Here is a 16,651-nt window from a genome sequence, read left to right on the forward strand (position 1 = left end):
ATGGATGTAGAATGGGCAAATTCTACAATCTCTTCATCTAATGCAAGATAGACTTGATGATATTGAGATTGGGGCTCTGTGGCCGATATCATCACTTCCAGGACTCCTTGTCCTTTACACTGAAGATAGCTCTTAATAGCATTGGTGATATGTTTTGGGTCATTGTCTTGCTGCAAAATAAATTTGAAGCCAATCAAACACCTCTCTGATGGTACTTCATCATGGATAAGTATCTGCCTATATTTCTTTTGACCAAATCCCCAATTCCATTTGCTGAATTGCAGCCCCAAACTTGCAGGGAACCTCTACCATGCTTCAATAAGTCCTACAGATACTCATTATTTTACTGCTCCAGAGCCTTTTGGAGAACAAACTCCTATATGTTGCCGCCAAATATTTACAATATTTCCTCATTAGTCAAGATCACTTGCTGTCATGTTTCTACATCCCAATTCTTATTTTTTCATTTATGATGGAATCGCTTGACACTTAGTTTTCTTGGTCGATCACTGCATCTACAGTCCTAAATGTTGCCCATTTTTTGGTGTCCTCAATGCAGAGAAATACAGGCAGACACGTATCCTTCATGCAATATATTTAGGGAGGCAACTGATTGGCTCCAAATTGTTCTTCAGCAGGACAATAACCCCAAGCATATACCCAATGTCATTAAGAATTATCTGTAGTATAAAGGACTAGTAGCTGTGCAAATTATGATATGGCCCCCACAGAGCCCTGATCTTAGAATCATCGAGACTGCATGGTATTATATGAAGCAACAGAAGGATTTTCACAAGCCTACAATTACAGAAGATCTGTGGTTAGTTCTACAAGATCTTCAACAACAACCTCCTTCCGAGTTCCTTCAAAAACTGAGTACAATCATATCTAGAAGGCAAAGAGCAGTGACACCAATTATTGATGTGATTTGGATTTCTCTTTTGTTCCTTCACTTTTTATTTTGGTAATTGGTAAAAAGCAACTAAACTATTAACACCTTTAGTTTTTAAAGCCTTTTTACTTTCCAACATTATTTCCACACCTGACTAAAATTTTTGCACAGTACTATATACTAGCACTTTAGCTTACCAGAGCCACGAGCGTTGCACCAGCACCCACGAAGGCAGCAATGAAAAGGTGGAATGTCATCTGAAACTGTAAAACGAGATTGACGAGTTGAAAAACAATAAAATGTTTGACAGTGTACATATACAAGAAAAGAGGTGAAAACCTCAGTATAGAAAAAGATTTTTAACAGTAAGAAAATTGAAACGTTGTCATTTTTTACATCAAGATAGAGTGTATTATAGTTAATACAGCATTGAACAGAGTTGAGACGAAGAGTGGGTAGAGGTGCGCGCCCACCCTAGGGCTTTCTATAACTAACTATATGCACGCAGCCCCCGCGTTGGGACAATGACAGGTAATGTCATGCTACTCCCCGAGTATAGGACAGATTCACAGATTTTAGATCTAGCCTCCTGATAGACTTATGTGTGGGGTAAGTTTTAGGATCCAGGATGCAAGGGCTACCCGACCAGGAAGTCTGTTCCTGGCGGAAAAATGGGAGTCTTAATACTATTTGCTCGCTTGTTCTGAGCCATGCTTACAATATTGGAAAAAGGTTGTAAGTACTATGTATGTTTGGGCACCACCACAAGGCACCCGAAATGACCATTACCGTAGGCAATGAGCGGCAAACAATAAAAAATAATAATTATAGGGAGAACGGAACGGAATTTTACTAAACTGTAAATCAAAAATGCTTGTTCTTACAAGAACTTTCCTACAATTCCCATACGAGAAGATAAGAAAACCCCTTTAATGTATCTAGCCATATGTAGCAAACAATTGGGGTCAGGAAATAATTTTTAGTTATTTATTCTTATTGAGAAATATTAAGCTCTGATGATTAGAACATTAAAAAATATATTTCAAGAATTAAGACAGTAACCTCAGAAGTTTTGCAGATTGCAAGTAGACTAGTTCCACACACTTTTCCGGGGAATGAATTCCATGGTAGGACTCCTGATGAGATGAAAAGAGAAACATTGATTTGTGGAATTAATAAAGATTAAAAAAGCACAAAAATTAAAGCACCGCTCCAGCAAGGTTTTTTTTTCAGCACTGGAGTGGCACTTTCAATCTAAGCCCCTGGTTCCTGTCATATACTCATCTTCCAACGGCTTACCATTTTACCAATGTTGCCATCTTATGCCCGTAATTTGTGATTGGCCGGAAGTCAGATGTTATGTCACAAGCGCTCAATGCATCTCTATGAGATACAAAACGAGGCCGTAATGAAGCCAGAACGAGGCTTTCAGAGACTTGCGTTGAGTTGTGACCTCCGGCGCCTCCATGAAACTCTGGAGCTGCCGGTAGGTCACAAATCGTCGGAGACCAGCCAGAACGGTGGCGGCAGAGAATGAAGACGCTTGGAGGTAAGTATAAAACAGAAGTTGGGGGACTTTTATTTAAAGCACCACTCCAGCAGTGCAATAAAAAAAACTCTTGAATGGTGGTTTAAAGGGAATCATTCAGAATCATTCATAGGCTTTATGAGCAAAGCATGAGGTAGTGACATTTATGGCTAGCAGGGTGCCATGTATGTATCACCATGGTGTGATTTCTGGCAAATTTCAATTTATTAGGTGCTGTGTAATGTTAAAGCTGTAAACTAGGAAACTAGGAGTCTGGCATTTTCGTGGATGGTGGCTCTCTACACGTACCTGTTGCTGATTGACAGCTTACTATGTGCCCTTACGGAGAGTAAATTTTCATCAGCAGCAGGTTGGTTGGGGAGGCCTACAGCTCATGAAGACACTGGATTCCTGACATACTAATGAATATTGGCTATTACCAAGTTGCTGTCTCAATGTAAAACACCACTAAACCTCATTGCACAGTATCCGGGCACTCAATGACCTCCGAGTCTCTTCTGCTTTTTTAGTAACACTATCCTTTTATAAAGTGTATATGAGCAGTCCTGCAGTAAGGAGCATGCGCAGTAGTAAACACTACATGTCCCATGAGCATAGGGGTATGTTTAGACGTAACATATTTTTTAAATGAGAAAGAGTCACTAAAATCCTCAATAAATACACAGCACAGTAGAGTTTACTGAGGGTCCACTGCGGACAGTTCTAAAAGTCCCAAAGTTGAGACATATACTCGTATATCCTCACCTGTCAGTGATTTCTCCATCCCAACATGATTTCTATCCTGATCCTAGTGCCTTCTGTGCAGATGTTCCCTCCCACATGATCAGCCTATTAGAAGCTGTCACATAGGATAGACCGCTATTACAGGCTGGGATGCACTAGGATCGGAGAATCACCTACCGTGATGAGTATCTTCTTTTTCTTTCCAAAATACCTACAGCTTTACTGCAGATAGCGTAAACGTACCCTTACGATCTATACATATAGTGCTTATTTGGTGCTAATTTTCTGCACAAATTTGTGTATGTAAAATCAGATGAGAATCCATCAATCTCATTTCAATTTTGCTAAGTGTTTCAGCTCATAAACTGGCCTGGGGCACAGATTAAATTATATTTATGTGCCGTCATGATGCTAATCTGGAGGTAAATGCCATTCTAAACATGGAACAGTCGGACGTTTGGCCATAGATAACATACATGTACCAGAAAACTCTGATTTCGAAAGCAACTGGACAAACGTTTGACAAGACATTTACTTTAAAGCAGTGCACCTTATATTTATGCTTCATGGTAGCCATTACCATTGTAATGATAATATAATGGCTTCCAGCTTCTGTAGCCTTTCACACTTACCATACATTCGTGCATCGGCACATAGATTACTGATGCCAGCTGAGGTCTTTGCTGGGAATGCAATAGACTGGCAGGTGACCCAAGTATTGAAATAAATGTAGACTGGAACAGCTGAGCAGGCAAAGATTAAGATCCACAAGATGGTGACAGCGTATGTAACACCAACAAACTACATGGAAATACCAAAACACATTCATGTCACTACACAGAACCCATAACTGGACACGTAGAGTACATTGACTATGGAGCAACTGTAACAAATGTTTTATAATCATATCTGCGGCAAGATTAACATCACGCCATAAATCCAAAAATATGGTATCATTTTTCTTCTAACGTTAGACTATAATTACCTTGTCGGGGTGTCCCAACCACCGCCCTAAGCAACGGCAAAGCAATTCTAAGGTGTGGACTGGGTGTCTTGATCGGGGACCTCTACTTTTGGGTGGTCCACCTGTGACAGTAGAAATAAGTCCCCCTTTTATAGCTTGTGGCTTAAACTCTCCCAGGATGTGTTTGATTGCAGTAGTGGTGTAAAATCCCTCAGCTAGGAGTAGAATTCCAAATAAGAAAAAGAAGATGGCAATTCCATAAATTGCATACTGGAAGGCATTGACCCTGTATGGAAAAAAAACCTATTAGTTACTACTGATTTGTTGGCTTCATTACTAAAAAAAATCTGAAAGTACATTTATTTTTTTGTGAAGTTGGGCAGTTATCATCTGACATTTCTGTGTAAGGATAATGATTACAGCTGTACTGTTTCATTACCCTTAAAGGGGCTATCCACTACTAGGACAACCGCTTCTGATGCCGCATGTTTCCCCCAGGTAAAATAATAAAGACTATACTCACCTCCTGTACCTGCGCCCTTCCAGCGGTGTCCAAAATTGCGGTGCCTGGGCTCACATGGGGCTATACATACTAGGGGTGGCCAACTAATTTTCCCCATGGGCCGCATGAGAGACCATGACTGTTGTGTAAGGCTGAACCAATAGGCTAAAATTAATTCCGCTCAATATTAATATTAACATATTAATTATAATTATTACTTTATATTAATTATATAATTTCATATCGAGCAGAATAAAGTATGGTGACATCCCCCTATATACTATATGAGTACACAGTACCCCTGAATTCAGCATTAGCTCCCTACATACAGTTACCAAGGAAACAAAATGTACTAAATGTACTTAATATTAAAACAACAAGTAGAAATGTCGGTGAAGAAGACTTATTTAGTGAGTTTTTCAACTCAGTATTTGGTGAGTTTTTCACCTCGGTATTTGGTCAGTTTTTCACCTCAGTATTTGCTGAGTTTTTTACCTCAGTATTTGCTGAGTTTTTTACCTCAGTATTTGGTGAGGTTTTTTCACCTTAGTATTTGGTGAGTTTTTCTTACCTTAGTATTTGGTGAGTTTTTCACCTCAGTAATTAGTGAGTTTTTCGCCTCAGTATTTGGTGAGTTTTGTTTACCTCAGTATTTGGTGAGGTTTTTTTTTACCTTAGTATTTGGTGAGTTTTTCACCTCAGTATTTGGTGAGGTTTTTTTACCTCAGTATTTGGTGAATTTTTCACCTCAGTATTTGGTGAGTTTTATACCTCAGTATTTGGTGAGGTTTTTTTACCTCAGTATTTAATGAGTTTTTCACCTCAGTATTTGGTGAGGGGTTTTTTACCTCAGTATTTGGTAAGGTTTGTTTACCTCAGTATTTGGTGAGGGTTTTTTTACCTTGGTATTTTGTGAGTTTTCACCTCAGTATTTGGTGAGTTTTTCACCTTAATATTTGGTGAGTTTTTTTACATCAGTATTTGTAGAAAAAACCAGATGTAGAACAATCAGAGGAATAGTATAATAGAAACAGGTCACCACTTCTGTATTTTTTACCCACTGCTGTTTTTGGCTTACAAATACTGAGGTAAAAAACTCACCAAGTACTCAACATGTGCATATGGCCTTAGCTTACAGCTAATTCAACGTTAAGTGAATATTGCCAGGCAGTAAAAAGTAATGGGATGCATTAAAGGAGGCTACGATGCTCAAGAAAAGAACATAGTTTGGTCTCTATACAGTGTAAGTCAGGCCATATTTAGAATACCATGAACAATTTGCTTATAAGAAGGACATAGGAGAACTAGAGAGAGTGACCAAGCTTATTGAGGGGACGGGTGATCTGCAATACCAAAACAGGTTATCAAACTTAGTGCTGTTCAGTTTGCAAAATGAAGGGTTAAGGGTGATCATATTACAATGTACAAAAATATGAGGAGACATTACAGAGATCTTTCAAAATATCTTTTTTACATGTAGGTTTGCAACACTGTCAAAGGGGTATCCTCTACGTCCAGAGGTTAAAAGGTTTATCGCTTAAGGACCCAGACGTGATTTGTTTTTCAGCTTTCTTTTATTTCTTTCTTTCATAAATTTTCAATTTTTTTCTGTCCCCATTGCTGAATGAGGACTAGTTTTTTGCAGGACAAATGCTAGTTTTCAATGTCAATGTTCATTTTACAATATAATGTATTGAACAAATGGGAATACCAAACTTAAGAGTTTAAGAAATAAAAAATGTAATTGTGTCGCCATTTTCTGAGACCTTTAACTTTTTTATTTTTTAATCCATAGAGCTGAGTGAGGCATTATTTTTTGTTTGCTGATATGTTTTAACTTTTACCACTTTGGGATACATTTGACAATAGGATTTCATTTTACTTTTCTTTTTTTGGCGGGAAAGTACAGTGACCTTTGAAAATTTGCCAATTTCTTTATTTTTGAAGGGAGAAAATGAGATTGATTTAAACATTTATATATCAATGTAAATACTTTTATGCCCAAAAATGACAAAAGTATTGTGTTTACTTGTGTTATTTTTGTCTAATATTTTAATTTGTTTGGTGAGCTGAAACATTGAAGTGTGATAAACATGCAAAAGAATAAGAAATCATGAAGGGGCAAACACTTTTTCACACCACTGTGGCTTTAAGCTGGGTTTACACACTGCAACATCTCAAACGACATCGCTGTAACGTCACCGGTTTTGTGATGCAATAGCGATGTTGTTTGCGATGTTGCAGTGTGTGAAACCTATCAGCGACCTGGCCCCTGCTGTGAAGTTGCTGGAAGTTGCTGATCACTACAAGTCGTTCAGGACCATTCCTAGGTCCTTTGTTTCCCGCTGTGCAGCATGAAGTTTCAGTGTGTGAATCCTTTTCAGCGACTTTGTTAGCAACTTCCCTTTCAAAAGGCTGCTTATCAACGTCCCCAACAACCAGCTAGGTCGCTCTGCAGGTCCGGATCGCTGGTACGTTGTTGGCCAGGTTTGCCGGGTTGAACGCTCACCAGAGACTTAGCAGAGACTTAGGGAGGTCGCTATTGCGTCACCAAACCGGTGACGTTACAGCGATGTCCTTTGCGATGTTGCAGTGTGTAAACCCAGCTTTACAGTAGTTCAACATATATATAACATACATAGAAGACAGTACTCCATCTAGTTCAACCTATAACCTTACACATAGATCCAGAGGAAGACAAAAATCCAATGAGGCATATACCAGTTGCCCCTATTAGAGGAAACATTCCTTCCAATACCAAAAATGCCAATCAGACGAGTTCCCTGGATTCACGTCCCATCCTCAAAACTTGTAATACTTTTTCAAGAAAGGCATCCAGGTCATTTTTTTACTTTTTTAGTGAATTGACTATTACAGCATGTTGTGGCAGATAGTTCCATGACAGCAGCACTTAAATGATGCCTTTGCCAGTGCTCACACACTGGCTCCTTTCAGCCCCTACATGGGAAGCTGATGGGTATCCTAGGCAGCGGGGGCCTGTTATCTTAGTCCTCCTGTGAAGCACAGTCACAGGCTGTGCTTCATAGGAGAACCACAATTTAACTGTACACTGCAAAACTACAGTACACAATCAAAGTATTGCAGGTTAAAGGGAACCTGTCAGGACCTGTCAGGTCCAATATGCACCCAGAACCACAAGCAGTTCTGGGTGCATATTGCTAATCCCTGCCTAACCGTTCCTGTATACACTAGCATAGATAAAGAGATCTTTAGTATTAAGTATTTCTAAAGATATTTTACCGTATGCTAATGAGAGCGGGGACTAGTCCCCTGGGCGTTAGTTCCCTTGCGAGTTGGCTCCATTAGCATGTTAGTACGTCCCTGTGGGTGTGCTATAATGCTAATGAATGCACAGCGTCAGACGATGATATCACTCACCTCTCTGCCGCCATTGCGTCCGACGGGGGATTTCGGCTCAGTGCGCATGACCCTGGAGTTTGGGTCATACGCATTATGAATCCGGGTGTACACGTCCTGGCTTCAAACTGAAGTAGTCATGCGCACTGAGCCGAAATCCAGTGTTGGACGTGATAGCGGCGGAGAGGTGAGTGAGATCATGCTCTGATGCTGTGCACTGTGCATTCATTCGCATGTTAGCATGCCCACAGGGGTGTACTAACATGCTAATGGAGCCGACTGGCTGGGGAACTAACGCCAAGGGGATTAATCTCCTCGCTCATTAGCATACGATAAAAGATATTTAGAAATACTTTTTCTATAGATCTCTTTATCTATGCTAGTGTATACAGGGGCGATTAGGCAGGGATTAGCAATATGCACCCAGAACTTCCCGTGGTACTGGGTGCGTATTGCACCTGACAGGATCACTTTAAAGTCACCTAAAAGGACTAAAAAAATGAAATAAAGTGTTAAAAAGAAAATAAAAATTTTTTTTTTAAAACCACAATCAAAGAACCTGCCTGACATTCGAGCCTTTGTGCCCTGAAGACTTCTACAATACTTTTGTCATTTTGGGGCATAAAAGTATTTACATCGATACTGTATATAAAAGTTTAAATCAGAAACATTTTCTCCAAAATTTTAAAAGGATTTTGATCACTGTACTGTCAAAAGAAAAAGAAATCCTAATGTCAAATGAACCCCAAAGTGGTGAAAGTTAAAACATATCAGCAAGCAAAAAACAAAAGACCTCACCTGTGGGGCAAACACTTTTTTACACCACTGCATGTGAACACTGGGTGTATTACATTTTGTATAAGATCTCATGAAATTTCACAGATCTAAAAAAATCCACGGAGGCAGATTTGAAATTGAAAAGTTGCTGATTTCATCATTAGTGAACATAACAAAATGGTACAGCCATTAGCCACCATGGGTGAGCGGAGTATTGGCCACCCATAGTGTGACGTCCCTGGACTATCAGGTCGTCACAGGGTATTGCACAATCTACCCTCCCGTGCAGTATCCACCTCCCTCTTAGTTGTGGGTCCCTAACCAGATGGCGTTGCCTACATCAGCGAATCAAAATCCTAGATACACCCTGCACCACACCCACGAGACACAGCAGTGGACGGCTTGAGTGGAATAGAGTCGCCCACCTGGGGGGTCTGGGAGGGGAGGTGAGGAGTGTAGTCAGTGAGTTAGTGGTAGTTGGTGAGAGAGAAGCCCTTGAGCTGTGTGGAGCTCTGAGGAGGGCGGGAGCGGGGACTCCCATAAGGAAACTGTCTAGGTTGCAGACGGTGGTCTGGGCCTAGAGGAGTCGGCCCCCGGTCGCAGGGGATTGTGGCAAGGGGCTTGGATCTGTCGAGAAGGACAGTCGGTGGCCTTGCACCATCACCGGGCTGGGACCAAGGCACGACGGGGTACGTGGATCCTAGGTTGGGGAGTAGCTGCATGCAACACAATAATTTACCCGTGGAGAACGGAGCCTTCAAGATTCGTTCCCAACCTCTCCAAAATCAGGGTACTAGTGCAACGAAGGGGATAGGACTTTCCACCCAAAACGGTCCAGAAAATCCCAAGCGTGAACCCTGAGAGCAAGCTCCCACACTTAGCCATAGTGGGGAGCGGGACTCGGCAAGTTTCATACTACCGGGACCACCAGAGAAGTAAACAATGCCAGGAGGCAGGTCACGGATCACTAGGCAGCACCATTGGGGACGGGACCCAAACTATCTCCTCTCAGCGGCAGCAGTGTCCAAAGATTTGGTTTACCCGGTTGTCGGTGTCTGATTAATGGACTGAGTGAGTACAAGAGGGATCCCTGCATCCTATGGCCTAATCCTGCCACCGAGTCCCAGGGCATCCCCCCTACCTGTGGAGGATCATAACACCTGGCTGCCCCTGTCATAACCCCGGGTACTCCCCAACGGCAGCGGTGGTATTCATCCCCAGTTACCGCACACCACGGGTGGTGTCACAAACTCTATAACCCATTGTAAATACCCTCTTCATTTGAGTGGCCGCACGACCCCCGGGTTCGGAGACCCTCGAGCCACCGAGTACCCAGATCCGAGCAGCTCGGCTGCATCCACGGGTGTGGCACAGTAGTCTATTCACTCTATTGGATATTCAAACATTGCAAACTTGTTGGAATGATTTTTTCAACTGAAAATAAGTCCCATTCATCTGGATTTTCCACAATCTGGAATCATTCACTTTTCTCACTTAGATAGATTGTGTCAATGCATTATTTACATCCTTAAAGAAAAAATATTCACTGCTGCAAATGTAATTATTGAGATACTCACACATGAATTAGATATTCATACTCCTGGTAGTTTTTGGAGAAGTAGGTCTCAATTAGTTTTTCAGTTCCACTAAGTGCTTCGTGACCACATCCGCAAAACAAGGCAACCCCGGCAAAACAAAGGACAGTGGCAATGACTGAAGCAACTGGGACTCCAACCATACAACGAATGCAACCAGCGTGCCAACCTGAAATCAAGACAGTAAATTAATATTATATGGAAAGCAAGTAGTTTAAGAATACACAATAAAACTAAACTGCAGTTGTCAATGTTCAGTCAGGTAACTGGTAACATGAGGAAAAGTCATCAATATGAGATCGGTGGTGGTGCGTCACCTGTCACCCCCAATTAACTGCTACAGTGCATTACCTAATCTGCCAGTGTTTGACTGACAGCATGTTAAGCCCCACTTCCAACGGCATCTGATAAATTAAGCAATATGGCAGACATATCCCCCGGAGAAGGCACAGTGCCGAAATACGCGTTGGGGACAGTGGCACCGCTCTTCTGATACAGGTATTACTAATCCATTACATTGTCATTTTTCTATTTGTATTACGAGCAGGATACTTCTCATGTTACTATACTGTTATAATGCCAATATATTTGTATTAAACATCTGTTTATTATGACTTAGAGAAACAGCCAGCATGATTTTGCTTTATGAAGTAAAAGCAGTGCCATTCAGGCACTAGGATGCTGAATCCAAGCATGTCTTTTGTTGAAAGATGGGATGCTTGGTTGCGGAAATATCTTTAATCAAAGTTGCAGAAATGCACTGCATCTTTGATTTATGTGTGTATCGGAGGCTGGCCTTTGTGGGCTGGTCCTCGGTGTATATTCCCCTTCCTGCTTGTATTGCATGCTCCCGTTTCTTTATTTAATTATCGCGTCACTCCACCATGGCTGCTGTTGGCGGCACATGCACATTGCCACAGTAATTATGTCTTCATTAAAAGGGCGCTGGAATCCGTGCATGCACGTTCCATGATACCAGACTCACTTCAGCAAACAGAGATAAACAGCTAGGTTCCACCATTCCTGTCATTGTTAGACTGTGTCCCTTCTAAGGCGGATATGCTAAAGCCCAATCCCATGGACTTCTGACTCAGGAGACTGGACCTGTGGCAACCACTGGCCCAGTTTGCTATGGGCATACCGTCTAGCCTCCAATATATTGTGAAAAGGTGTATTCAGTAGAGTTGGGGACTTTTTTACACCAAAGCAGACCAGGTTATCCATCACAACCATGGAAAAAGTTACATTTGTCGAATTGAATCAGGTCTGGATCAGTGCACACTTTGAGTCACCTACTATTGATGTCAATAATTAGATCAGCTATGGTATCTGCCTGCCTGTCTGCTATCCATCTTTTACACAGTTCTTGTTACGGGGGGACTGACGGATTAGGAAAAAGGTAGTAAATCTCTCAATTGCCAGTCGGGGTCCACCGTGCAGTGATGGTAAACTGCTGCTGGCAACCCGAAGGTCAGGCATATAAGACAGAGCTTGGTGGCTCCGAAATAATATTAGACTGACCCAAGTTAAAAGTCACTTGGACCAGGACTATTGTGAACCCTGTTAACGCCACAGGGCCCACACACCCAAACCAGGGCGCTTCTTATTAACACCACAGGGAGTCCTGGGGTAGCTGTCCGTAGTTGTAGGGGACAGGAGGTGCAGCCCAGTTAACGCCACTGGACTGCTCCTGTGGCCTCAGGAAACACATCAGGTTTTGTGACAAATCTGCACTGAAAAATTGTATTACGAGTAGCTGCTGATAAGTCTTTGGCTTTACCCAGAAAGAAACAAGATAGGATGATGAAACTTTACATTTATTCCACATACTCTCCACTGATGTCAACACACTTCATACATCAGTATTACAAGGTCTGTAAGCCTAGCAAAAAGAAGGATTTCGGTTGTGCCTCAAACCAGGCATCTGTAGCGGCCATGGCATCAGAAATGGTGTGAAATTTGATACCTTTGAGGTGTTTCTTCAGGTTTGGAAACAGATGATAATTGGAGGCAGCTAGATCTGGTGAATAAGGTGGGTGGTCAACCAGCTGGAAGCCCAGCTCTGCCAGTTTTGCCGTGGTCGCTTGTGCAGTGTGAGCAGAGGCATTGTCTTGCAGGAACAAGATTCCTTTGGACAGCTTGCCGCATCTTTTGGCCTTCAGAGCTGCCTTCAATTGGTCCAAAAGTTCAATGTAATACTTTGCATTGATGGTGGAATCCTTTTGAAGGTAGTCCACTAGCAGCACACCTTCCTTATCCCAGAACAACACAGACGCCATCCTCTTACTTGCTGATTTTTGTACCCTGAACTTCTTTAGACGAGGAGAACCACTGTACCTCCACTCTTTTGACTGCTCCTTGTTTTCAGAGTGATAGAAATAAAACCAGGTCTCATCAAGAGTGACCAGTCGATCCAGGAAGTTCTTATCAGTCCATCCAGAAATGCTGACAAATGGACCGGTAAGTTTTCCCTCGCATGCTTCTCTGATCTGTCAAACATTTGATGACCCACTTTGCAGATAGCTTCCTCACGTCACGGGAAATCCCCATGATGTCTGCTATTGCTTTAGTAGAAATTCATCGCTTCTCCAGTATGAGATTGTGCACAGCATCGACAATCTCCGAAACAACAACCACTCGGCCGTCCAGGACGTTCCTCATCATTGGTGCTGAAGTGGCTCGTTTTAAATTTGTTTTTAACTATGGAATATGAAGGGCATTGATCCCCCAATGTCTGCGACATATCACCATGAATATCCTTCGTGGACTTTCCTTGCAGAAACAAGAATTTTATCACTCCTCTGCTCTCAGTTGCTGTGAATATCTCATTAGACTCCGCCATTTTGTTTTCCCGCGTGCGTAGAACACTGTTGCCATAAGTAACAAACACAAAATTTTGAAAACATATATTAGACACATAAGGCTTTCATGTGATGTAACATTCGTTACCATAGAAACAAAAAAAATTACAAAGCCAACGACTTATCAGCAGCCCCTCGTATAACATGTAAATAGGCTGCATTTCTAATTCTTGGTAGGTTTATCACCCAGGAACAATAATTAGGAGAAACGTTGGCTGTAATGCTGAAATTAGTCTTTTGATTTAATTCCAGAATCTCTGTACTATTGGATAGGTTCACCATATGTGTAGATGAATATCAGAACAGTCACGGAAGTCTGACACATCATGATAGATTCTGCTGAGATTGGATGGGATCATATAAGGACAAAGTAATATTTTTAGTGAGGTTTTTGTCCAGGAGACTTGTCAGTAATTTTTACTTAGTAAGAGGAAACGCTCAGGTGACAGTGTAGTTTGTGAATGGTGGGCAGTGTAGTGCATAATGAAACTGCCCCAGACTGTGCAGCAAGGAGTTAACCCCAATGCTGTTTTTGTCCAGCCCCCTCTCCCGTCCAGGCCCTGCTCTTCCTGTGTTTGGGAGGGGACTCCGTCCTGGCCCCTCCCGAATTCCCAATCCCACCTATAGGGTGTAATTTCTACCTATATATTGGGGTCTGGGCCGGTGTCCGGCCTCTTCCCCCTGGTATCCCAGGATCCGGAGCAGCTCTGCCTGGTGGAAGCAGGAGAAACCCGATGGACCTTCACATCCTTGAGACGCTGCAGGCCCATGCGTGGCATGAAGGTTAGGGATGACTGGCTCATTTATTTGCAGAGCTCAGCTCTCCTCAGTTACAGATAGGGGCTATGTTGCAGACAGCTGCAGCACCTGCTGGGGAAGTGTTTCTTCTCCTAGGTGCTTCCCTCGGGCCCCCTGCCCCACGTGCATCCCTGTTTTTTCCTGTCCCTGCCTTTAGCACGGCAGGCAGGCTTTAATAAACACCTCACAACTGTTGCTCCCTCAGCCCCCCTCCCTGTTGTTTTCACACAGCACAGTTTGCTTCACGCCCCCTTCATCTCCCCTGCAGCTCCCAGCATGTCTAGTGCATTAGCATCACAGCAGTATTACTTTAACCCCTCATATACTGCCATGGACAATGACACCACTTCCTCTTCTGCAGGTTTTGGGCAGTGTGTCTGCTCACCAGCCTGTATCCCTGGCTCCCCCACCCCTAACTCCCCTCCTGTGCTGCATACCTGTAATGGTCTGCCACGTTCCCAATTAACCCTTGATGCCCAAGCTGTCCTCTTCTTCACATCCACAGCTACTTTCACAATGTCTAAATCCTTGCAGACCACAGGGTTTCTGCTTATGTCCTACCAGTGATCGGTCCCGCTTCCCCTCTGCGTTGGGCTATGTGCCCACGTGGCGTGTTTTCATGCAGTTACGCTGCGTTCTGCACCGCAGCGTGGCTGCATGCGTCCTGCGCCCCAGCACAATCTATGAAGATTGTGCATAATTCATGCCCACATGGTGTATTGGAACGCGGCGCTTCGGCTACTGCCGGGGCGCTGCGTTCTGAGAAGTGATATGTCGCTTCTTTTGTGCGCTCTGCATGCAGCCCCCGCTCTGTCTATGGGGGGGGGGCTGCGTGCGGAGCGCATGAAATCGGCTTTTCAGTACGGACTGTTTCTGCGGCGGTTTGGGGCGCACGTGTGGTGTTCAGATCGCTGCGGAAATTTCTGTAGGGATAGAACGCAGCGTGGGCACATAGCCTTGCATCGGTCGGATCTGCACGATCAGCGTCGCTCGTCGGATTGGTGCAGGAGGCGCTTGAGGCGTTCTTCACGGAACTCCTCCCGTACACACAGAAGCCGGCGTTCACACTCATCTGGTAGAAGTCGCCTTTTGAATTCCTTTTGAGGGCTCAAGCGTCTCGAGGGTGACTGATGAGTGTGCACGAACATCTATGGTGCAGCCTACGAGGACACAGAGGAATTGGTCTGCTACTGAACAGCCCGGGGATGTGAGGTATGCCCCTTCCCACGTCAGCGGTGGTGTATCTACGGCGAATTCCCCAGAGATGGCATCCACATCAACATCCGGTGTGTTCACGGAGGCTTGGGGGATTAAGGCATTACAGCTCTTTAAGGTGGCATTCTCCATCTTCATTGTTTGAGATCGGACACTTCGAGGATGCCTGGCGGTCTTGTGCTGTCACGTCAGCGGTGGTGTTTTGATGGATACTCCCCCTGTGATAGCAGCATGTCGACTAAGTCACGTTTATATTTGTCCCAGTACTTATGATAAGAAACCCAGGGTCACGAGAAAGATTAGTAATTGGCTACAGGTTTTTCAGTCCTGGGTCAGAAACATCCCGACTGTGGTCCTGAAATGTTCATTTATCAATACCTAATTTATAGTTCCTATAAACTCACGGTGGTTATGGGTGTAGTTGGTATTATGAGGATTTTCAGCGTCGGCTTTCCCCTACACCCTGGCATTGGTTTGAGTGTCCAAGCCATGGATTTCTGGCTTAGGTTAATGACCGTACAGAAGCCAGTATACCACTTTTCAATCCACGGCCACTGTGTCGGGAGCTTCACAAGGTCCAGCCATGGTGGCCGTGCGCCGCCCAGGAGCGTGTTGGTTGTTTAATGATTGACACTTCCGGTTCTTTGGGTTATGCAATCCTAGCACGAGTGTTCTGCTTGCTGCGGAGCCATTTGGCTGTTAGATTCCCTCACTCTCCTTCCAAGGTCCTCGGTAAAATGGTACAAATGTCTCAGACGACCCCGGTAAAGGTATCAGAGATGCCCCTTGTGGCTTGACAAATATCCCAATAAGGATGTGGCTGGTCATATCAGTTTTGCATTTTTCTTTCACTTTATTTATTCTATTTAATTTTTCTAATCGCTCCCTTATTGTCGCTAAAAGGAACGGAACCGGGTAGATTTCAATTGATACACCACCTACTGTATCTCACCCACACGGTGGGTCTGTTAATCATGGTATCCCTCCTGAGTAAGCTTTGGTTTCTGTGTCTTTTTACAGTATAATTTCTCTTATACGGGAGTTCGGACGTAGTGCACTTTTGCTTAATCTGATATCGAATCTGTGTTTTGTCCGTTACCTGTTCATCCGTACTGTTCCATAGTTTGGGTTGTTGCATGTAGGGCAATTTTTGTTGCGATTCTTGACTTCCCATGGGATGCTTTATGTCATTCCATTATTTTGAACTCTTCAGTTAATTTCTTCAATGGGTGCGGTGGTGTGAGACGGTCGCAAAATTTGTCACTCACTACTTGATGATTTTCTTTAATTGCTCTAGTGACTTCGATGAATGCAAACAATTTTTGACATTTTTTCAGTTGATATTGAGTTTGTTGTCCCTTTGCCCCCAAACAAACGTAGGGCACGAAAGATTCAGA

The 16,651-nt window shown here is 43.2% G+C and overlaps 1 protein-coding gene across 2 annotated transcripts in view; it reads right to left on the reverse strand.

The window, feature by feature from the left end:
* PLP1 (proteolipid protein 1) overlaps positions 1-16,651 on the reverse strand; it is a 49,968-nt gene that overhangs the window by 12,816 nt on the left and 20,501 nt on the right. For both annotated transcript variants that reach the window (XM_075324049.1, XM_075324050.1), the window contains exons 2-6: positions 10,363-10,549; positions 4,150-4,414; positions 3,797-3,965; positions 1,955-2,028; positions 1,090-1,155 (exon numbers count right to left, since the gene is read on the reverse strand). In XM_075324049.1, coding sequence (XP_075180164.1) covers positions 1,090-1,155; positions 1,955-2,028; positions 3,797-3,965; positions 4,150-4,414; positions 10,363-10,549 — 761 coding nt within the window. The remainder of the gene's footprint in view (positions 1-1,089; positions 1,156-1,954; positions 2,029-3,796; positions 3,966-4,149; positions 4,415-10,362; positions 10,550-16,651) is intronic.

The sequence above is a fragment of the Anomaloglossus baeobatrachus genome, chromosome 9 (assembly GCF_048569485.1).
Source record: "Anomaloglossus baeobatrachus isolate aAnoBae1 chromosome 9, aAnoBae1.hap1, whole genome shotgun sequence".
NCBI lineage: Eukaryota > Metazoa > Chordata > Amphibia > Anura > Aromobatidae > Anomaloglossus > Anomaloglossus baeobatrachus.